General features: G+C 42.6%; 1 protein-coding gene across 1 annotated transcript; it reads left to right on the top strand.

Annotated features, from left to right (window-relative positions):
• The first annotated feature begins 475 nt into the window (after positions 1 to 475).
• LOC129816534 (phosducin-like protein 3) lies at positions 476 to 3,065 on the top strand. Its single transcript, XM_055871107.1, has 6 exons — positions 476 to 585; positions 898 to 1,030; positions 1,248 to 1,338; positions 1,758 to 1,901; positions 2,121 to 2,329; positions 2,508 to 3,065. The coding sequence occupies exons 1-6, from the start codon at positions 580 to 582 to the stop codon at positions 2,648 to 2,650; spliced, it is 726 nt and encodes a 241-aa protein (XP_055727082.1). The 5' UTR covers positions 476 to 579; the 3' UTR covers positions 2,651 to 3,065.
• Positions 3,066 to 25,138: the final 22,073 nt, after the last annotated feature.

Consider the following 25,138-nt stretch of genomic DNA (forward strand, 5'->3'; position numbering starts at 1 on the left):
AAACATTTTATTTATTTTTTAAATGTGAATCAAATTTTTATTATGCGTACCCCCGACGGCATTACCCCAGTTTGGGAATACTTATATTAGGCTATCATATTAGAACACAAAAACAGGCCAGCATTGTTTAGAAATGTGTTGGACCTCTGTGTAACCCCACCCCTATAAGCTTGGTCACCCCAGAGACTGACAGCACAGCGTGATTTTTAGGTGCAGCTGTTGTCTCACAGCTGCCACATATGGAAAGTAGCTTTCCCACTCCTTATATGGACATATTGGAGATGCAAAACGGATGTTGGTGCAACCTTTATTATTGTCCCTTGACTTTCTGGCGCTAGCCAGTTTTCTGATAATAATGCATAATAAACACCGATTAAATATGATTCGTCCTCAGAAAAATACATTATTGTTCAATTACTCTGAAATAAGTTTATATTTGTGATAACTGACAAGTATTTACGTTTTTTCACATTTAAAGATCTTGTTTTACTCCGGAAGAAATGTGGGTGAGGTCCTTCTATTTCCGTGTCTGGGGAGATAAGTGGTGTGATTTCAGCGTTTGTCTTGAACAGTTAAAAAATGCAGGTTTGAAAACTTATAACACCTTTTCTAGCTATAGAAAAAGTAGTAATGAAGGTCATAGCTGACGTTTTGAGCAGTATGAGTATATGTTCGCACGTCACCTTGATTGGGACATAGCTAACGTTAGCCGAATTTAAACATTAGCTAATGTTCGCTAGCTGTAATACCACAGATAAAAGGTGGTTACCGGTAGTTATAAGTATCTTTGGTAATTCCAAAGAGCCTAGCTATAGATGTTTAAAAACTATGTGGCAAACTAACAACACTGTTTGTGCTTAAATAAAACTCCAATGATCTGTTATTTCTCAATCCCAGGACCCTAACGCAGATACCGAGTGGAATGACATCCTGAGGAAGAAGGGGATCCTTCCTCCCAAGGAGAAAACTCAAGATGAGGTTGATGAGGACGCTCTAGAGCAGCAGATTCTTCTTCAGCAAGAATCTGTTGGTAAGAGGTGGCTATTAATATCATATAGCTACCTCTGTGGGACTAGGTTTCTCCTGAACTGGTCTAAAAATAGTTTTTATGTTATTCTTAATTTTTTAACTAACAGGACATGGTTTTGGAAGGCTGATGCTTGGTCAACAGCATCCTCTGTTAGTAGTTTTAATACCTTAAATTATACTTTTTCTTACTTGTATTTCCTGTGGTGTTTTGTGACCAGTAAAAACCTATGAGAGTATGACTCTGGACCAGCTGGATGAGAACGAGGATGACTTCAGTGAAGAGGATGAGGCCGCCATCGAGATTTACAGGTTTCAAAGCATTACTAAGATGGTACATTATACATACAACAGATATTGGCTGCCATATTCAAGTTGAGCCGGCTCTGTGGTTGCCACATTGGGCATGTTAATTATTTTATTGAAAACAACCTAAGTGCAAATAATTTCTGATTCCTCCCCTATGTCTGTGTGTAAACAGCACATTTTAAGTCTTTGGGGAACTAAAAATTCTCACTTGATGGGCAAGTGCCTTTCAGACCTTAATGTCAGTCCCTTAATACAACCTACTGCCATTAAAAGAGATGCTGAAAAATGTAAAGCTCCATTGTGGCTATCATGTTAATGGTGAAATAGCCTTTTGCATCCCAAATAGAGAATGACAATGTTATGACCTTGTTATTACCAGAATGAACCTACATTGCCTTAACTCTCCATTTCCTTCTCACCAGGCAAAAGAGGCTTGCAGAATGGAAAGCCACCCAGATAAAGAATTGCTTTGGAGAAGTAGTGGAGATCTCTGGGCAGGACTACATCAAGGAGGTGAACAAAGCTGGAGAGGGCATCTGGGTTGTGCTGCATCTCTACAAACAGGGGTGAGTTCTGTTAGTTTTTTTTAGATCTGATAACTTTATTGGCCAAGACCTTATTTGAAAATCATGAAACAAGGTTTTCCTTTTTTGTTGTTCATATAAGCCTGATTAACAGTGGTCCTTTTTAAATTGCACTGAATAGGTCTATCTGCCAAATACATAGATTTAACTAATTGACCCATTGTAATTGAATCTCTCTGTTCCATTCTCTCATCCTCCCAGAATTCCTCTGTGCACCCTGATAAACCAGCATCTGTCAGAGATGGCCAGGAAATTCCCCCAGACCAAGTTCCTGAAGTCCATCTCCACCACATGCATCCCCAACTACCCCGACCACAACCTACCCACCATCTTTGTATACCACGAGGGAGAGATGAAGGCACAGTACATCGGGCCTCTGGTCTTCGGGGGCATGAACCTCAAAGTTGAGGGTAAGAGACAATCGCCTCAGCTCGACTTTTATAGGATACTATTAGCGACATGATATGGTAGTTGTGCTGTCCAGTGTGTATACTTCTCACCCTCAGATTTGTGCATTGTCAGATTTGAATGACAATTTCTTACTTTCTCTACTAGATATTTAAATCTGCTTTATCCTATCATCCTCAGAGCTGGAGTGGAGGTTATCAGAATCTGGCGCTGTCAAGACAGACCTGGAAGAAAACCCCAAGAAGCAGATTGAAGACAAGCTGATGTCGTCGATCCGATCCACTCTCCCCACACGGAAAGACAGTGACTCCGAAGAGGACTAGCCGCTTAACACCAAATAACATTACTCTTAACGCTCAACCATCACTGTGTGTGAGGATGGCTCTCTCCTGTGGTGAACTGCACACTTCTCACGCTCTCTGTTACCTCAGTCAGCAGAGAGGCTCCATCAGAGTACTATCCCTCTCCGGTTGAAAGATCTCTTATGTTACGAGATCTTTCTCCTAAATCAGATCTGAACTTGTGTTTTTACATAACATTTGGTTGAAGATTGTCCTTTTTTTTATTTAACATATGTTTCATAATAAATGACAATAGAAATGAATACATTTGTAATTGTTTAAATTAAATGTAAGTAACCATTCACCCATGCCATAATCAGTTGACGCTTTTTATAAAGTGTTCACCCTGATCTGTGTAACCATCACATAAAGGACTCCTTTGACTGTGTTCACTGTTCATAGATAGCGGTCTGAATTTGTGTATGTGCAATTGTCTACAAAATGGCAAAGTATAGAATCCTCATCTTATATCACAAAATATTTACATTTACCAACTGAAATCAGGAAGACACTTCACAATCTGCAATAATTTATTTCTCATAAATATCAAGTCCATTGCCAGAGAACACTGAGGATGCTGCTTCTGTCTGTCCCTCAGTCTGCCATTTTGTGCTCAATGTTCAGGGGGGTTGCAGTGTGCTGATGTCTTCTGTCCAGTTATTCCAAAGTCAGATTTTTACATCACACATCAGAGTGCTTCTGTGTAGCAGGGAATAGAGAGAACCTCGGTCATAGGCATGGCATTTCTTGAATTGTCTACTTTGTTCTAACTTTTATGTAGATTCTAGTCAGGGGTAGTATATGTCTAAAGTACATATTGTACCTTGATTGAGCCTTGCGGACTGGCCACAGAAAGACTGTGGTCCTCAACCTCTAAGAGAAAGGCACTGGAGAAGCTTTCACAAACTCTTGAGCTTCAATCAGAAAAGGCTACACGGACACTGCTGACCTGCAAACCGATATTTCATTTCAGAATTGGTTAAAATTGCGTAAAGGTCAGGGTTAAGGGTTTGGTTAAGGTTAGTCGGTCTTGCAGGTCAGAAGTGTCCTTGTCTCCTGCTTCAATATTGATATTCTGCTAATCATCAAGGTTGAAACAGCACAGGGTCCTTACCAAAAGCATGAGCTGCTTCTTTCTCCTCTGAGACAGTTTGGGTGACAGGCGCATCAGCGGGTGCACTGAATGGGACTAGAGAGGGGAATGCCTGTTAGATTCCAATCGCATGTAATTACTAAATAATCAGATCAATAAAACATGTTATAACAAATACAGCATATTATCATCTAAAGACAAAATCCCATACTGTGCTGTCCAGGAAATCCAATGACACTTTTGCTTATATGCCTGAAACATTGTACATGGTTGTTTGAGAGTGTGTACATAGTTCTAATTTGCTCTCAGACATAATTCACTGACATTCTGAAGCAATATGGAAATACAGTTTGTGTATCAAGGAGTCTTTCTCTACTTACCGCATGCTGTACAGAGTCTGCCGAGTTGGCCTTTGAATAGTGAAACAGGAACTGACGAAAAGAGCATATACAAAGTCAACACTGTTCCAAAGACAATGAATATTGCACCTGCAAGTTAACTTCAGTATTTTGAGGAATAAGGTATGAACAAGTATTTAGTAATAGGGTGTGATATTGTTGAGGAACTTACTCTTTTGAAAATATTCTGAACTTGCTCCTGTGACGGGGAGAGGGACAGGGAGAGAATAATTACACTGGCGTCAGAGCTGCTATCATATATAATCTGTGATAAGATTGAGTCGTACGGTAGCTAAGCTTTACCTCATTCTGATCTCTCCCCATCATATCACCAACATCAGTCTGGACCCCAGGACCCTGCAGCAGACAAATCAATGGTCAATGATAAAACACAAGTCTATAACACATCTAAAGGCACTAAACCCAAGCAAACATAAAAGCTGTTGTACATGTCATCCATTGTCTACTGTATACTGTACCCATTGCAAAGTAATGATCGTATCTCTGTCATCGGTGTGTCTAGTTGATAGGAGTGGGGGGAGTCCTATATATTCTTATTCCCCTCATCCTGTCCCCCACCAGTCTGATTTAAGTTAGAGTGACTCACTTGTGTGTCCCCAACCCCCTCTCCACGTATAACCTAGCCCAGCCACCACAAGTAACAAGAGGCACCCTTTAATTTGGTTGGAATCCCCTGCTGACCCCTTATCAGACACGGATGAGATTTCTCCACTGGTGCAAACTCTCCTCTGATGAACGCAGTAGAGGACTGAGATGTTTAAACAGTGAAAGACTGAGATACAGAGAGTGATACACATTCAAGGCATATATTGAATGATTTGGGCCTAGAATACCTTCATACTACATTTTAACACTTTGCCTCTGGTATCAGGTAAGGAAATGTATCCTTGTTGTCAATCTAATAATCCATTCATAGGTAATTCATAATTTATTTAAAAAATAATTTCACAATATTTGTTTGAATTACACAATTGCCTTTTATTTTCACTTTTCAGGTATAGGCATGCAAAAAAAACAAAGTCCCATACCCTTCTGAAAGCAATTCCATGTTCACACTCTTTGTATGGACTAGCCTCTACAGAAAGAAAAAAAGTACGTTTCAAAAGTATATATTTGTTTATTTTATCAATCTATAACATACAATAAAAATACATGCAATAGCCAACAATATCAACAATATAAATAGCTAATTCAAAAACAACATAAACATCGATTTCGGATTTTAAGATTTAGATAGCCTAAATTATACAGAAATGTTGAAGTTCATTTAAATGACATAAATAATCTCTCACCTGTCGCCTTCCAACATCCAAGACACCAGACCAATTGAAGTATGCAAAGTTGTTGAAGATACGAAGCGCTCATCTCGAGCTATGAGATTCTAATGCGCTTTGGTGAGGATATATGCGCTCTGTGTTTGGTTTTGTGGTCTGCCCGAGAAAGTCTTGTTATATTGCCACGTCACAGTACAGAATTGAACTCTACTGACTATCTCATCCGACATAATTATATAGGCTATAACTTTGATGGGAGAAGCATCATCTCCCACGCACAGGTGACCAATCAACGTCCCACTGGTCTCCTTGGTCACCAGCTGAGTGTTTGTGCGCAAATCCCCTCTCCCTCGTCATTTTGAACGGTTTTAAGATACATTTAGATATGGAAACTATATCAAAGAAATCCATCAAAAACAGGATGTTAACCAAACATAAAATCGGAATGGAAGTTAAACAACTGGTGTCAAATATTTTTTCAGTACACTTGATTATAGGACATGGTGATGAATAATGACCCCGTGATGTTCAAGTTCATTGAAAACCATAAACAACCAAGTAAATGTTGGGGAGTAACAGATTACATGCAGTCTCTTACATGTAAGGGATTACAAAAAGCTGTAACAGTAATACGTTACATTACCAGCAAAAATATTGTAACCAGATTACAGATACTTTTGAAAAACTAGATGATTACTTCGAAGATTACTTTTAAATTAAGAAATAATGTTTGCCAAAAAAGTATTTGACACTTCTCTCTTTTCTCAATGACATTCATACATCATTGAAAATAGGCGCACATTTAAATTTGTTCAATGTGAGCGAGTCTGACCATAAATCAGAGACCACTATGATGACACACCAAATGTGTTTTATGGATCGCGGGAAAAGAGCAGGAATAGGCTTTTGTAGGCTACAGTCCAAGTGATGTCTTCCAGTGGTTTGACTGCTGTCGGTGTCCAAAGATTATCCAACTTGAATAAACTCTAGAAGATAAGGATGTCAGCAGTGGTGTAGTTTACGGTGATACTGATATCACTTATTATTGATATCTACATAGCGCATTGATGTGAATCACACTGCTGCTTTTTAATTTAGCTATGGATTGTGATTGTTGTGGATGGCTGTTCACAAATCTAAATGTGTATTTGAACCCAATAATGGTTGAATTCCAGAAGTTTAAGCCCGCCTATCAATCATTGTTTTTTAAACCAGTGGACAGCCTGTGAAAAAAAATCGATAGGCCTAATGGACACATGCTCAAACTTGCTCACTTTTGATAGACTTAAAGGGAAAATCTGTATTTGCTACTTCCATTTTTGGACTTATAAATTATATACAGTACCAGTAAAAAGTATTAAATGAGTAGGACACACCTACTGATTCAAGGGCCAAAAAAGTGTTAAACAAATCAAATTATATTTAATATTTTCAAATCTTCAAAGTAACCACCCGTTGCCTTGATGACAACTTTGCACACTCTTGGCATTCTCCATCTTCATGAGGAATGCTTTTCCAACAGTCTTGAAGGAGTTCCCATATATGCTGAGCACTTGTTGGCCACTTTTCTTTCATTCTGCGGTCCAACTCATCCCAAACCATCTCAATTGGGTTGAGGTCGGGTGGTTGTGTGGGCCAGGTCATGTGATGCAGCACTTCGTCACTCTCCTTCTTGGTCAAATAGCTCTTACACAGCCTGGATGTGTGTTTTGGGTCATTGTCCTGTTGAAAAACTACCCACTAAGCGCAAACCAGATGGGATGGTTTATAGCTGCAGTTTTCTGTGATAGCCATGCTGGTTAAGTCTGCCTTGAATTTTAAATAAATCACAGACATTGTCACCAACAAAGCACCCCCACACCATCACACCTGCTCCTCCATGCTTCACGGTGGGAAGCACACATGCGGAGATCATCTGTTTACCTACTCTGCATCTCACAAAGACATGGCGGTTGGAACCAAAAATCTCAAATTTGGACTCATCAGACCAAAGGACAGATTTCCACCGATCTAATGTCCATTGCTCGTGTATCTTGGCCCAGAGCAAGTCTCTTCTTATTATTGGTGTCCTTTAGTAGTGGTTTCTTTTCAGCAATTCAACCATGAAGGCCTGATTCACGCAGTCTCCTCTGAACAGTTGATGTTGAGATGTGTCTGTTACTTGAACTCTGTGAAGCATTTATTTGAGCTGCAATTTCTGAGGCTGGTAACTCTAATGAACTTCTCCTCTGCAGCAGAGAACTCTGGGTCTTCCTTTCCTGTGGCAGTCTGCATGAGAGCCAGTTTCTTCATAGCGCTTGATGGTTTTTGCAACTGCACTTGAAAAAACTTTCAAAGTTCTTGAAATTTTCCAGATTGACTGACCTTCATAACTTAAAGTAATGATGGACTGTTTTTTCCCTTTCGTTATTTAAGCTGTTCTTGCCATAATATGGACTTGGTCTTTTACCAAATAGGGCTATCTTCTGTATACCACTCCTACCTTGTCACAACACAATTGATTGGCTCAAACACATTAAAGAAGGAAAGAAATTCCCCAAATTAACTTTATACAAGGCACACCTGTTAATTGAAATGCATTCCCGGTGACTATCTCATGAATCTGGTTGAGTGTTCAAAGTTGTCATCAAGGCAAAGGGTGGCTACTTTGAAGAATCTCTAATATTAAATATATTATGATTTGGCTATTACATGATTCCATGTGTGTTATTTCATAGTTTTGATGTCTTCACTATTATTCTACAATGTAGAAAATAGTAAAATAAAGAAAAACCCTTGAATGAGTAGGTGTCCAAACTTTTGACTGGTACTGTATATATATCCATTGATTCTTGAAGAATATAATTTATAAATGCCTCATGATGTAATGGGTTCGTGTTGGTGCTAAGGAAGTCAGGCCCAGGAGAACGAACTTGGTATAAACGGAGTCGTTTAATAAGTGCTGACCAAACTCCAAAAACCAAAACATATAAAACAACAAAAGTGGGTACAAAACCCGTCGCACACCAACACATTACTAGCACAATCACATACAATCAAACAATCTCCGACAAGGACATGAGGGGAAACAGAGGGTTAAATACACAACATGTAATTGATGGGATTGGAACCAGGTGTGAAGGAAGACAAGACAAAACCAATGGAAAATGAAAAATGGATCGGTGATGGCTAGAACTTTGGTGACCTCGACCACCGAACATCGCCCGAACAAGGAGAGGGACCGACTTCGGCGGAAGTCGTGACACATGAGCTTAGTTCAACTGTCACACTCCACAAGAACCCCAAATATAAGCTTGTTTTTCTCCAATGTTTGTAAACATTGTAAATGTAAAGAAACACTGTATAGCATCATAACATTGGTTAAAACAATAATTTTGATATCGTGGATGGTCAGTCCTTGCATCCATAGCTGTAACGGTAGTCCTCCTCCTCTTCATCCGAAGAGGAGGAGTAGTGATTGAACCAAGGCGCAGCGTTGAGAAATGGCATGATTTAATTAAGACACTACAAAACAACGAAGACAGAAAACGAACTATACTTGAATAAACTAACAAAATAACAAAACGAATGTGTAGACAAACCTAGACATACGAACTTACATTAAACACGAAGAACGCACGAACAGGGAAAATAGACTACACAAAATGACGATGTACAAAAACAAACCGAACAGTACCATATGGTGCGACAAACACTGACACAGGAGACAACCACCCACAACGAACACTGTGAAACAACCTACCTAAATATGACTCTCAATTAGAGGAACGCCAAACACCTGCCTCTAATTAAGAGCCATACCAGGCAACCCTTAAACCAACATAGAAACAGAAAACATAGAATGCCCACCCAAACTCACGTCCTGACCAACTAACACATACAACAAACTAACAGAAATAGGTCAGGAACGTGACAATAGCTCTGTTTATTCATCTGAGAGTGGTTACATTTCTCCAGGCCCATCCCTCAGCTCTTACCAAAACAGAGGCTGGGCGGCAGTTTTGTTATTGTTTTATCTGTGGATTTGCCCTTTAAACAGCTGCATATTTTCAAGATATTAAAGTGTCACCAACAAAAAAGGTAAACAATAGGCCTATTGCAAATGCAGCATATGGCATTCATTTTTCATATGTAAATAGCACTTTTCAGTGGTGCTCAAAGCATACCATTCCATGAGTGCAGCATTTATTTTTCAACTCAAATTAATGAGCCAAATCAGTCCTCCATGACAATAAAATCATAAACAACAGAGTGGGGCTGGCTAATAAGTCCAAAGTTGTAACGGTCCTGACCTGTTTTATGTTGTTTTTTGTATGTGTTTAGGTCAGGGCATGTGTTTTGGGTGGGCAGTCTATGTTATCTGTTTCTATGTTGGTTTTGGTTGCCTGGTATGGCTCTTAATTAGAGGCAGGTGTTTTGCATTCTCCTCTAATTAAGAGTCATATTTAGGTAGGGTGTTCTCACTGTTTGTTTGTGGGTGAATGTCTCCTGTGTCGTCGAATGTATGTACCATACGGGACTGTTTGGCTGTTCGTTTATTTTGATGTCGTCTGTTTCCTGTCCGTGAGTTTACGTTTAGTTATGTAAGTTTATGTTCAGGTTTCGTCAACGTCGTTTTCTTGTTTTGTATATTTGAAAGTGTTTTGTTTTTCGTGTTGCCATCGTCGTTGTAAATAAAAAGATGGCTTATTTCCCGAAAGCTGCATTTTGGTCTGATGATCCTTCTCTCCTCTCCTCGTCCGAGGATGAGGAGAGAGACAGCCCTTACAGAATCACCCACCATTCCAGAGCCAAGCAGCGGAGTAAATGGAGTAAGGGACAGGAAAAGAAGGAGCAATGGACATGGGACGATATATTGGACGGAAAGGGTTGCTACACATGGGAGGAGATCCTGGCTGGTAGGGATCGCCTCCCATGGGAACAGCTGGAGGCACTGAGGAGAGCAGAGGCTACCGGAGAGAGGAACCGGAGCTATGAGGGAACGCGTCTGGCACGGAAGCCCAAAAAGCCCGTAAGTAACTCCCAAAAATTTATTGGGGGGGGGGCTAAGAGGTAGTGGGCCAAGGGCAGGTAGGAGACCTGCGCCCACTTCCCAGGCTTACCGTGGAGAGCGGGAGTACGGGCAGGCGCCGTGTTACACAGTAGAGCACACGGTGTCTCCTGTACGAGTGCATAGCCCAGTGCGGGTTATTCCACCTCCCCGCACTGGTAGGGCTAGATTGGGTATTGAGCCAGGTGTCATGAGGCCGGCTCAACGCGTCTGGTCTCCAGTGCGTCTCCTCGGGCCGGCATACATGGCACCTGCCTTACGCATGGTTTCCCCGGTTCGCCTACATAGGCCGGTGCGGGTTATTCCACCTCCCCGCACTGGTCGGGTGACCGGGAGCATTCAACCAGGTAAGGTTGGGCAGGCTCAATGCTCAAGAGTGCCAGTACGCCTCCACGGTCCGGTATTTCCGGCGCCACCTCCCCGCCCCAGCCTAGTACCTACAGTGCCTACACTACGCACTAGGCTACCAGTGCGTCTCCTGAGCCCTGTTCCTCCTCCACGCACTCTCCCTGTAGTGCGTGTATCTAGCCCGGTGCCTCCAGTTCCGGCACCACGCACTAAGCCTCCTGTGCGTCTCCAGAGCCCTGTACACACTGTATCTTCTCCCCCTACTAATCCTGATGTGCTTGTCCTCAGCCCGGTGTCACCAGTGCCGGTACCTCGCATCAGGTATAGAGTGGGCTTTGAGAGTACAGTGTGCCCTGTCCCTGCTCCCCGCACTAGTAGGAAGGTGCTTATCCTTAGCCCGGTGCCTCCAGTTCCGGCACCACGCACCAGGTCTACAGTGCGCCGTATCCGGCCAGAGCCATCCGTCTCACCAGCGCCATCTGAGCCATCCGTCTCCCCAGCGCCATCTGAGCCATCCGTCTCCCCAGCGCCATCTGAGCCATCCGTCTCCCCAGCGCCGTCTGAGCCATCCGTCTGCAATGAGCCTGCAAAGCCGCCCGTCTGCCATGAGCCTGCAAAGCCGCCCGTCTGCCATGAGCCTACAGAGCCGCCCGCCAGACAGGAGCCGCTAGAGCCGCCCGCCAGACAGGAGCCGCTAGAGCCGCCCGCCAGACAGGAGCCGCTAGAGCCGCCCGCCAGACAGGAGCCGCTAGAGCCGCCCGCCAGACAGGATCTGCCAGAGCCGCCCGCCAGACAGGATCTGCCAGAGCCGCCCGCCAGACAGGATCTGCCAGAGCCGCCCGCCAGACAGGATCTGCCAGAGCCGCCCGCCAGACAGGATCTGCCAGAGCCGCCAACCAGACAGGATCTGCCAGAGCCGTCAGCGAGCCATGAGCAACCAGAGCCGTCAGCCCGCCATGAGCGTCGAGAGCCGTCAGCCCGCCATGAGCGTCGAGAGCCGTCAGCCCGCCATGAGCGTCGAGAGCCGTCAGCCCGCCATGAGCGTCGAGAGCCGTCAGCCCGCCATGAGCGTCGAGAGCCGTCAGCCCGCCATGAGCGTCGAGAGCCGTCAGCCCGCCATGAGCGTCGAGAGCCGTCAGCCCGCCATGAGCGTCGAGAGCCGTCAGCCCGCCATGAGCGTCGAGAGCCGTCAGCCCGCCATGAGCGTCGAGAGCCGTCAGCCCGCCATGAGCGTCGAGGGCCGTCAGCCTGCCATGAGCGTCGAGAGCCGTCAGCCTGCATAGACCTGCCAGAGTCCCTCAGCCAGGATCTGCCAGAGTATATCAGCCGGGACCTGCCCCTTGTCCCGGTGCTGCCCCTTGTCCCGGTGCTGCCCCTTGTCCCGGTGCTGCCCCTTGTCCCGGTGCTGCCCCTTGTCCCGGTGCTGCCCCTTGTCCCGGTGCTGCCCCTTATCCCGGTGCTGCCCCTTGTCCCGGTGCTGCCCCTTATCCCGGTGCTGGTCTTTGTCCCGGTGCTGCCCCTTCTCCTGGGGCTGGCCGTTTATTTAGGGGATGTGAGTTTTAGGGTGGTCATTGGGAGGGGTAGACAGAAGCGGGGGGTGACTATGGTGGTGTGGGGACAGCGTCCAGAGCCGGAGCCACCACCGTGGTCAACTGCCCACCCAGACCCTCCCCTGGACTTTGTGCTGGTGCGCCCGGCGTTCGCACCTTGAGGGGGGGGGTTCTGTAATGGTCCTGACCTGTTTTATGTTGTTTTTTGTATGTGTTTAGGTCAGGGCATGTGTTTTGGGTGGGCAGTCTATGTTATCTGTTTCTATGTTGGTTTTGGTTGCCTGGTATGGCTCTTAATTAGAGGCAGGTGTTTTGCATTCTCCTCTAATTAAGAGTCATATTTAGGTAGGGTGTTCTCACTGTTTGTTTGTGGGTGAATGTCTCCTGTGTCGTCGAATGTATGTACCATACGGGACTGTTTGGCTGTTCGTTTATTTTGATGTCGTCTGTTTCCTGTCCGTGAGTTTACGTTTAGTTATGTAAGTTTATGTTCAGGTTTCGTCAACGTCGTTTTCTTGTTTTGTATATTTGAAAGGGTTTTGTTTTTCGTGTTGCCATCGTCGTTGTAAATAAAAAGATGGCTTATTTCCCGAAAGCTGCATTTTGGTCTGATGATCCTTCTCTCCTCTCCTCGTCCGAGGATGAGGAGAGAGACAGCCCTTACAAAAGTTTTGGGGCTATGCTCAGGTAAAACAATTTAGCTAATCTATACTTCCATATTTCCAAGTCCTATTCTTGAATATTAAGAGGTATAATATTTATTGGAATGACTGGAATTGTGATAGACTTTGGTTTTTAATGTAAAGATATAATTGAATCATATGTAGTAGAAAGTGATGGGTTAGAAGAAGCCTACATAACAAACCCATAAAGTAAAATTTAACATCCATAACATCCAAAATAGATTTTTCCTGCAATAGATGTCTATCAATTGGTAACACACATTTTTGTCTTCTTCTAATGCCTCTTAAGGGGAAAGTAATCTAAAAGTAACACAATGTAATCAGATTACATTACTGAGTTTGGGTAATACAAAAGTTCCGTTTCTGACTAAAGTTTTGGACAGGTAACTAGTAACTAACGGATTACACTTAGAAAGTAACCTACCCAACCCTGATGTCACATATCTGTGTGTGTATCTATTTACTAATCTTTTCAATCTGAGATCTTGAGAATGAAATCAATGAATATTTTTTGAATGAAAATGTGTCATCAACATTTACATTTTGTCACTTAGCAATCGCTCTTATCCAGAGCAACTTACAGTTAGTGCATTCATCTTAAGATAGCTAGGGGAGACAGCCACATATCACAGTCATAGTACAAGTAGCTTACAGTTTTTCCTCAATAAAGTAGCTATCAGCAAAGACAAGGGCTAGGGTTATCTTAAGAAAAGCAAGGGTGTTAGTCTCATTGGCCTCTTCTTATCTAACCTAACTGAAGCTACATGAATGTCAGTGTTGTCTGTGTACATTTAATGATATTTAAGTGTAATTTTTCAGTCTTCGTTAGTTTGACGACAGAGAATGACTGTGATTGCTGGGGGAGGTTTCCGTATGTAAGTGTGAAAGCTGAAAGTGTGGGTCGGTGTATCGAGTTTCACTTGGAGACAATATTCCAGAGAGGCTGTGGATTTGCTGTACCTGATCGATTGACCATGGATAGAAAATAGGGCAGAACACTCAAGGAGACCCAGACACCCGCCTTGGAACATGTAAAACACAACCACATGTAAATTCTCCATGCTGTCTGTTTAGTCTATGTTAATTAGTAGTTATGATTGCTTATAACATGGTTATGAATTCTTATTACATCCTATAACATCCTGCTTCTGACAGAGTCACTATGCTCTATGATGGAAAAACAAAAGCTTTTGCGGTTAGACTTCAGCTTAATTTATCCTTACTGTGTTCTAGGTTCCCTGAGCAGTGATTCTATGTTGTATCGACCATATTATACCGAACAAAAATATAAACGCAACATGTAAAGTGTTGGTCCCATGTTTCATGAGCGGAAATAAAAGTTCCCAGAAATGTTCCATATGCAGAAAAAGTGTATTTTTCTGAGACCAACCACCCGGACAGTTGATGAAACTCTGGGTTTGCACAACCAAAGAATTTCTGCCCAAACTGTCAGAAACAGTCTCAGGGAAGCTCATCGTCGTCCTCACTAGGGTCTTGACCTGACTGCAGTTCGGGATCGTAACTGACATCAGTGGGCAAATGCTCACCTTCGATGGCCACTGGCACGCTGGGGAAGTGAGCTCTTCACAGATGAATCACGGTTTCAATTGTACCGGGTAGATGGCAGACAGAATGAATGGAGTTGTGTGGGAGAGCGGTTAGCTGATGTCAACACTGTGAACAGAATGCCCTATGGCGGCAGTGGGGTTATGGTATGGGCAGGCATAAGCTACGGACAACGAACACAATTGCATTTTATCGATGGCAATTTGAATGCACAGAGATACCGTGACAAGATACTGAGGCCCATTGTCGTCCCATTCATCCACCGCCATCACTTCATGTTTCAGCATGATAATGCAATTCCTGGAAGCTGGAAATGTACTAGTTCTTCCATGGCCTGCATTCTCACCAGACATGTCACCCATTGAGCCGGTTTGGGATGCTCTGGATCGACATGTATGACAGCGTGTTCCAGTTCCCACCAATATCCAGCAACTTCGCACGGCCATTGAAGAGGAGTGGGATCACATTCCACAGGCCACAATCAACAGCTTGATCAACTACGAAGGAGATGTGTCGCGCTGCATGAGGCAAATAGTGGTCACACCAGATACTGACTGGTTTTCTCATCCACGCCCTACCTTTTTTTTAAGGCATCTGTGACCAACAGATGCATATCTGTATTCCCAGTCATGTGAAATCCATAGATCAGTGCCTAATTTATTTATTTCAATTGACTGATTGGCTTATATGAACTGCAACTCAGTAAAATCTTTGAAATTGTTGCATCTTGGGTATATATTTTTGTTCAGTGTAGAAAGGACAGTACATTTCAGAGATGAGCTTCAGAGACAGGTGGGAAGATTTATATCTCTAATAAACCATTGTATTGATTTGCCAACAGTGTAATCTGGATTGAGGGATCAACTACAGCCAACCTAGAGGCATGGCTCAAAAAAGGGCTTAGGCGGTGGCCTTGTCAGGGTCGTGGCAATAGGCACGGTCAGCCCGTCAGCACGGCTGAATTGTACAGAACATTTTGGCGGTGTAGAGAAAATATAGAAGTTTTAAAGCTAATTTCCAGCAATTCTTTGCATTTTTCCATGTCTATTGCTGTGTTATTTTGCTCAAACATAATAACAAAATAAATACTGCTAAATTAAAAGTTTTTGGAATTTTTATTCTCCCCGACTGTCTAGATTATATTATTTAAAAAATATATATAGGTCCATTATCTTTTCTACATACTTTATATCTGGTTTAAGTCATTTCATTTTACACAAAAAGCATTTTTCCATCCTGAAAATGAATTAAAAAATATATATATATTTATTTTTGCACTGTTTGGATTTATGTTTAGGCGAATAATGCTTAGGCGGCCCAGCCAAGAATTTAAATGGCAGAAAAATCCATGAGTGTACTGCCTCAGATGGCTTGACCAGCAGCATTGATCTGCCCCCTGCTTTGAACCAATTAGCCCATCTGATTTTAATCCCTGCTAGCCAACAGGAACCTTTCCTGTTCAACTGTGTTGATGACTCCCACTGTTCCCACAGGTAACTCCAGAGAGATACCATACATAAAGTTAAAGCCTCACATGAGAGTGATAAAGGGGGAGATAGAAGGCTGTACAGAGAGAGAAAGAGATACAGCAGATGAAATGAGAGGCAGAGAAAGAAATGCCAAAAAGGAGAGAGGTGGAATGAGAGAGAGAGCAGTCACCTGATAGCCGATGCTCATATTCTCCATTAAGTAGGAACCTTGTTTTGCATGAGTATCGCTGAGACTGCGTCAGGGTCTGAAGAGTCCTCTAAAGAGGGCCACAATCTATCTCATACTGAGCCTCAGAACAGCACAGTGGGCCAGTCGCTTTTAAATGGCCTCTTCATCACTAGTTTCCTATATTTGCTGTTGCTGTTCTTTTCAGGGCAATCACACTAGACAGTTGATGATTACAACACTTACATATGCATGAAACTCTGCGTATGCATGACACCCTGCATGACTATTGACGGTTGCACAGACACAAGTGTTTATGACACGGAACTCATCCCTCCTCTTCAAGATGGAACTGCCAAAGGGGGAGGAGTTGCAATCTACTGCAGAGATAGCCTGCAAAGTAATGTCATACTCTCCAGGTCCATACCCAAACAGTTCGAACTTCTAATTAAAAAAATTAATCTCTCCAGAAATAAGTCTCTCATTGTTGCTGCCTGTTATAGACCCCCCTCAGCTCCCAGCTGTGCCCTGGACACCATTTGTGAATTGATCGCCCCCCATCTAGCTTCAGAGTTTGTTCTGTTAGGTGACCTAAACTGGGATATGCTTAACACCCCGGCAGTCCTACAATCTAAGCTAGATGCCCTCAATATCACACAAATCATCAAGGAACCCACCAGGTACAACCCTAAATCCGTAAACATGGGCACCCTCATAGACATTATCCTGACCAACTTAACCTCCAAATACACCTCTGCTGTCTTCAATCAGGTTCTCAGCGATCACTGCCTCATTGCCTGTATCCGCTACGGGTCCGCGGTCAAACGACCACCCCTCATCACTGTCAAACGCTCCCTAAAACACTTCTGTGAGCAGGCCTTTCTAATTGACCTGGCCCGGGTATCCTGGAAGGATATTGACCTCACCCCGTCAGTTGAGGATGCCTGGTCCTTCTTTAAAAGTAACTTCCTCACCATCTTAGATATGCATGCCCCGTTCAAAAAATGCAAACAGATATAGCCCTTGGTTCACTCCAGACCTGACTGCCCTCGACCAGCCCAAAAACATCCTGTGGCGGACTGCAATAACATCGAATAGTCCCCGCGATATGCAACTGTTCAGGGAAGTCAGGAACCAATGCACGCAGTCAGTCAGGAAAGCAAAGGCTAGCTTTTTCAAGCAGAAATTTGCATCCTGTAGCTCTAACTCCAAAAAGTTCTGGGACACTGTAAAGTCCATGGAGAACAAGAGCACCTCCTCCCAGCTGCCCACTGCACCTAGGCTAGGTAACACAGTCACCACCCATAAATCCATGATAATCGAAAACTTCAACAAGCATTTCTCAACGGCTGGCCATGCCTTCCACCTGGCTACTCCAATCTCGGCCAACAGCTCCGCCCCCCCCCCCGCAGCTACTCGCCCAAGCGTCCCCAGCTTCTCCTTTACCCAAATCCAGATAGAAGATGTTCTGAAAGAGCTGCAAAACCTGGACCCATACAAATCAGCTGGGCTTGACAATCTAGACCCTCTATTTCTGAAACTATCTGCCGCCATTGTCGCAGCCCCTATTACCAGCCTGTTCAACCGCTCTTTCATATCGTCTGAGATCCCCAAGGATTGGAAAGCTCCCGCGGTAATCCCCCTCTTCAAAGGGGGAGACACCCTGGACCCAAACTGTTACAGACCTATATCCATCCTGCCCTGCCTATCTAAGGTCTTCGAAAGCCAAGTTAATAAACAGATCACTGACCATCTCGAATCCCACCGTACCTTCTCCGCTGTGCAATCCGGTTTCCGAGCCGGTCACGGGTGCACCTCAGCCACGCTCAAGGTACTAAATGATATCATAACCGCCATCGATAAAAGACAGTACTGTGCAGCCGTCTTCATCAACCTGGCCAAGGCTTTTGACTCTGTCAATCACCATATTCTTATCGGCAGACTCAGTAGCCTCGGTTTTTCTGATGACTGCCTTGCCTGGTTCACCAACTACTTTGCAGACAGAGTTCAGTGTGTCAAATCGGAGGGCATGTTGTCCGGTCCTCTGGCAGTCTCTATGGGGGTACCACAGGGTTCAATTCTCGGGCCGACTCTTTTCTCTGTATATATCAATGATGTTGCTCTTGCTGCGGGCGATTCCCTGATCCACCTCTACACAGACGACACCATTCTGTATACTTCTGGCCCTTCCTTGGACACTGTGCTATCTAACCTCCAAACGAGCTTCAATGCCATACAACACTCCTTCCGTGGCCTCCAACTGCTCCTAAGCGCTAGTAAAACCAAATGCATGCTTTTCAACCGTTCGCTGCCTGCACCCGCCCACCCGACTAGCATCACCACCCTGGACGGTTCCGACCTAGAATATGTGGACATCTATAAATACCTAGGTGTCTGGCTAGACTGTAAACTCTCCTTCCAGACTCATATTAAACATCTCCAATCCAAAATCAAATCAAGAATCGGCTTTCTATTTTGCAACAAAGCCTCCTTCACTCATGCCGCCAAACTTACCCTAGTAAAACTGACTATCCTACCGATCCTCGACTTCGGCGATGTCATCTACAAAATAGCTTCCAATACTCTACTCAGCAAACTAGATGCAGTTTATCATAGTGCCATCCGTTTTGTTACTAAAACACCTTATACCACCCACCACTGCGACCTGTATGCTCTAGTCGGCTGGCCCTTGCTACATATTCGTCGCCAGACCCACTGGCTCCAGGTCATCTATAAGTCCATGCTAGGTAAAGCTCCGCCTTATCTCAGTTCACTGGTCACGATAACAACACCCACCCGTAGCACGCGCTCCAGCAGGTATATCTCACTGATCATCCCAAAAGCCAACACCTCATTTGGCTGCCTTTCCTTCCAGTTCTCTGCTGCCTGTGACTGGAATGAATTGCAAAAATCGCGGAGACTTTTATTTCCCTCACCAACTTTAAACATCTGCTATCTGAGCAGCTAACCGATCGCTGCAGCTGTACATAGTCCATCTGTAAACAACCCACCCAATTTACCTACCTCATGCCCTTACTGTTTCTATTTCTGATCCCACTGGTCTTGGCCATTGTGGAGAGGTTGGAGTCTGTTTGATTGAGTGTGTGGACAGGTGTCTTTTATACAGGTAACGAGTTCAAACAAGTGGAGTTAATACAGGTAATGGGTGGAGAACAGGAGGGCTTCTTAAAGAAAAACTAACAGGTCTGTGAGAGTCGGAATTCTTACTGGTTGGTAGGTGATCAAATACTTATGTCATGCAATAAAATGCAAATGAATTACTTAAAAATCATACAATGTGATTTTCTGGATTTCTGTTTTAGATTCCATCTCTCACAGTTGAAGTGTACCTATGATAAAAATTACAGACCTCTACATGCTTCGTAAGTAGGAAAACCTGCAAAATCGGCAATTCAGTACTCATCTATAAAACAAAAGCAATTTCGATCAAATGAGTCCATATTAACAAAGGAAATTGAAGGACTAACAGTACAGTTAGATAACAATAAAAACGGTACCATAGAGGCACAGAATAAGTTAGAGGAAAAACAAAAAGAAATGGAGGAACTTATTCAAGAAAGATCCAGTGTAATATATTATAAAAATAAAGCGAACTGGATGGAATATGGGGAAAAATGCACCAAATTATTTTTCAATCTTCAATATAGAAATGCTACCAAAAAAAAACGTATTAAAACTTGTTACAAATGATGGAGTCATGCATGATTCACCAAATTATATTTTGAAAGAGGAGTAAAGTACTTTAAGAATATGTTTTCGTTTCAGTCTCCTCAATCTCCACTAACTGAAACTAATTGTATGGATTTTTTCCCTAATAATAATGTAAAATTAACATCTGTACAGAAAGACTCATGTGAAGGCCTAATTACAGAGGAGGAACTACATGATGCAATTGGGGCCTTTAAGGATGGGAAAACTCCAGGACTGGATGGCATACCAGTGGAAGTATACAAACATTTTTTTGATATACTCAAAGGACCATTATTAGCTTGTTTTAACCACTCCTATATAAATGATAGATTATCAGACAAGCAACAAGAAGGTGTGATATCATTATTACTGAAACAGGACCCAAGTGGTATATATAAAGATCCAGTCCATTTAAAAAATTGGAGACCTCTTACACTTCAGTGTTGTGATGCAAAAATCCTAGCAAAATGCTTGGCGCATAGAATAAAAAAAGTTTTGTCAGATATTATTCATCCTAATCAGACAGGTTTTTTACATGGACGATACATTGGAGATAATATAAGGCAAGTACTGGAAACAATAGAACACTATGAAATATCGGGGACACCAGGCCTGGTTTTCATAGCTGATTTTGAAAAGGCTTTTGATAAAGTACGACTGGAGTTTATATATAAATGCCTAGAATATTTCAATTTTGGGGAATCTCTTATAAAATGGGTAAAAATTATGTATAGTAACCCTAGGTGTAAAATAGTAAATAATGGCTACATCTCAGAAAGTTTTAAACTATCTAGAGGAGTAAAACAAGGTTGTCCACTATCGGCATATCTATTTATTATTGCCATCGAAATGTTAGCTGTTAAAATTAGATCAAACATTAATATTAAGGGATTAGAAATCCAGGGCCTAAAAACTAAGGCGTCATTGTACGCTGATGATTCATGTTTTCTTTTAAAACCACAACTAGAATCTCTCCACGGCCTCTTAGAGGATCTAGATACATTTGCTATCCTCTCTGGATTAAAACCAAATTATGATAAATGTACCATATTACGTATTGGATCACTAAAAAATACACATTTTACATTGCCATGTAGTTTACCAATTAAATGGTCTGACGGTGATGTGGACATACTCGGTATACAAATCCCAAAAGAAAGAAATGATCTCACTCCAATAAATTTTTATAGAAAGTTAGCAAAAATAGATAAGATCTTGCTACCATGGAAAGGAAAATACCTGTCTATTTGTGGGAAAATCACCCTGATTAACTCTTTAATCATATCACAGTTTACCTATTTGCTTATGGTTTTGCCTACACCTAGTGACCTGCTTTTTAAATTATATGAACAAAAAATATTCAATTTTATTTGGAACGGCAAGCCAGATAAAATTAAAAGGGCCTATTTATATAACGAATATGAATTCGGAGGGCAGAAATTATTAAATATTAAAGCATTAGACCTCTCACTAAAGGCATCAGTCATACAAAAGTTATACTTAAATCCAAACTGGTTCTCTAGTAGATTGGTACGAATGTCTCATCCTATGTTCAAGAAGGGCCTTTTTCCCTTTATTCAGATTACACCTGCTCACTTTCGGTTGCTTGAAAAGGAAATAATTTCCAAAATATCTTTATTTTTTAAACAAGCCTTAGAAAGTTGGTTGCAATTTCAGTTTAATCCACCTGAAAGGACGGAACAAATAGTACAACAAATCTTGTGGTTAAATTCAAATATAGTAATTGATAAAAAAAAATTATTTATCGAAGAAATGTTTAAAAAAGGTATAATTTTTGTGAATGATATCATAAATAGGACTGGTGGAGTAATGTCACACATGCAGCTAACACAGACATATGGAAATGTCTGCTCTACCCAAAATTACAACCAATTAATTGCAGCATTACCACAAAAATGGAAGAGGCAGGTGGAAGGGGATAAAAGTAAGGAACTTGTATGTCGGCCTTATATTAAAGAACATAAATGGTTAAAGAAAAGTGTGATAAATAAAAACATATACCAATTTCATTTAAGGACCAAAAAACTTACAGCTGTGCCATATAAATTGCAAAATAGTTGGGAAGAGATTTTCGATGTACCCATTCCATGGCACATGGTTTATGAATTGATACGCAAAACAACGCCGGATTCAAAACTTCGAATTTTTCAATTTAAATTATTGTACAAAATTCTTGCAACTAATAGAATGTTATATATATGGGGGATACAATCTTCTCAGCTCTGTAGATTCTGCTGTGAGGAGGCAGAGTCATTAGACCATTTATTTTGGTATTGTCCGCATGTAGCTCGTTTTTGGTCGCAGGTCCAGGAATGGTTGAAGAATTGCAACATTTGCGTAGAACTAACGCTACAGATAGCAATACTGGGGGATTTGAAAAGCCATAGTCAATCAATCAATAATATAATAATTATTTTAGCAAAAATGTTTATTTTTAATTTACAATCCGTGGAAGCTATGAGAATAGGAAGATTCAAATATTTTGTGAAGCATCATAGCACAGTTGAAAAATATATGGCAAATAAAAATCCGAAATGGATGATGTTGGAAGATAGATGGGAAAGGTTGAGTGGAGCTGAAGGGTGGGACTAATAACAAGATAAACAATGTAGGGCATACGGGATCTGTGAAATGTGTATAGGTGCGGAGCTATTGTGAAATAGCACAGTTACAAGTGGAAATCAAACTGGATGGACAACAGAAATAGAGGAAGGACTAAGAACAAACAAGAGAGAACTATTATAAAGTAGACTGTGTCTGTAAAATGTGTATAAGATGTATAAATTGAAGGTAAAAACAGAAATGTTTATCAGTTTACTCCAATTGGGGGATCGGTGGTAGGGTTTGCTGGGAATAATAATAAAGGTATACTCTTTAAAAAAAGTAAAAAAATAAAAAAAATAAAAAATAAATCGGCAGTGTATCAAATACTTGTTCTCCCCACTGTATGCTTTATCTTGGCCAGGTCGCAGTTGTAAATGAGAACTTGTTCTCAACTAGCCTACCTGGTTAAATAAAGGTGAAATGAAAAAAAAAAAAAAAAAAGATGAAAGCACACTTGTTCCTTTGTCAATATCAGAATACCTATTAAACCAGGGTTAGGGTAAATGCCATTTTAATTGCAGTCAATTCTGAAAGCAAACCAAATTCCAATTACACATTTTTCTCATGGTTTGGAATTTCTGTGTGCTCTCTGAATTTACTAGAATTTACATGAAATTGATCCCAAACCTGCATTGAACCTGGGGATGTTTGCATGATGCAGGGCAGTGTGTGTTACAGTGAGTGAGAGCGAGAGAGTGTGTATATCTGTTTTTCTGTCAACACATAACGTTTGTGTCCTTGAAATGCTAATTGTTTTGTATTGGTGTGAGTGTATCGCAATGTTGTGCTCTCTAATAACGATTAGGTAAGCCTTCCCTTGGGCAGACGTGTCAAACAGCGAGCGACCAACAGCTGGGGGAGAGATGGATGCACAACAATACATAACACAAAGTGATGACCAAACCCACTTCAGGGAAGGACTTAAAGGACAGTGATATACCTCTACCACAGTGCTGTAACCCAACATGCTGATGCTAGGCTGGATCTGGAGTCCCTCAAACGTTCATAGATGACCAGCAGGGCCAAATAATAATAATCACAGTGGTTGTAGAGGGTGCAACAGGTCAGCACCTCAGGAATAAATGTCAGTTGGCTTTTCATCCCCGAGCATTCAGAGTAAGAAACAGCAGGTGCGGTAGAGAGAGAGTGTCAAAAACAGTAGGTCCGGGACAACGTAGCACGTCCTATGAACAAGTCAGAGTTCCATAGCCGCAGGCAGAACAGTTGAAACTGGAGCAGCAGCACGACCAGGTGGACTGGGGACAGCAAGGAGTCATCAGGCAAGGTAGTCCTGAGCCATGGTCCCTGGGCTCAGGTCCTCTGGGAGGGGAGGGAGAGAGAGAGAATTAGAGGGAGCATACTTAAATTCACACAGGACACCGGATAAGACAGGAAAAATTCTCCCAACACATAAACTATTGCAGCATAAATACTGGAGGCTGAGACAGGAGGGGTTGAGAGACACTGTGGCCCCGCCTGACGATACCCCCAGACAGGGCCAACCAGGCAGGATATAACCTCACCCACGCAGGATATAATCTCACCCACTTTGCCAAAGCCCCCATACCGCTAGAGGGTTATCTTCAAACCACCAACTACCCTGAGACAAGGCTGAATATAGCCCACGAAGATCTCCCCCACGGCGCAAACCTGAGAGGGGCACCAACCCGGACAGGAAGATCACGTCAGTGACTACACCCATTCAAGTGACGCACCCCTCCTAGGGCCGGCATGGAAGAGCACCAGTAAGCCAGTGACTCAGCCCACGTAAAAGGGTTAGAGGCAGAAATTCTCAGTGGAGAGAGTGGAACCGTCCAGGCAGAGACAGCAAGGGAGGTTCGTCACTCCAGTGCCTTTCTGTTCACCTTCACACCTCTGGGCCAGACTACACTCAATCATAGGACCTACTGAAGTGATGAGTCTTCAATAAAGACTTAAAGGTTGAGACCAAGTCTGCGTCTCTCACATGGATAGGCAGACCATTCCATAAAAATGGAGCTCTATAGGAGAAAGCCCTGCCTCCAGCTGTTTCTTTACAAATTCTAGGGACGATAAGGAGGCCTGCGTCTTATGACCGTAGCGTACGTGTAGGTATGTACGGCAGGACCAAATCGGAGAGATAAGTCGGAGCATGCCCATGTAATGCTTTGTGAGTTAGCAGTTAAACCTTGAAATCAGGGAATCTCCCATGAGGACTCCCTTTCAGTTGCATTCTACATGACTATTTGATGTGATTTGATCCTGATCTCCTAAGCACACTCAGATGAGTAGTAAAAGATATTGACTCATTATAGTGAGTTTCCTTAATCTTGTACTAATTATTGGCTCCCAATCTTTTAATTTTCTGTGTGTCCCTGTTGGTACTTGAAAATTGTGACAATATCCACCTCCCTCTCCCTTTCATTGCTTGGTATTAACCTCTGAGGGAGTAGAGTGTAAATGCCTACCTTAGTGAAGGTGTGAGGCCTTTAGCACCATGTTAATTAGCCTCACAG

Source organism: Salvelinus fontinalis, chromosome 19 (genome assembly GCF_029448725.1).
Source record: "Salvelinus fontinalis isolate EN_2023a chromosome 19, ASM2944872v1, whole genome shotgun sequence".
Taxonomy (NCBI): Eukaryota; Metazoa; Chordata; class Actinopteri; order Salmoniformes; family Salmonidae; genus Salvelinus; species Salvelinus fontinalis.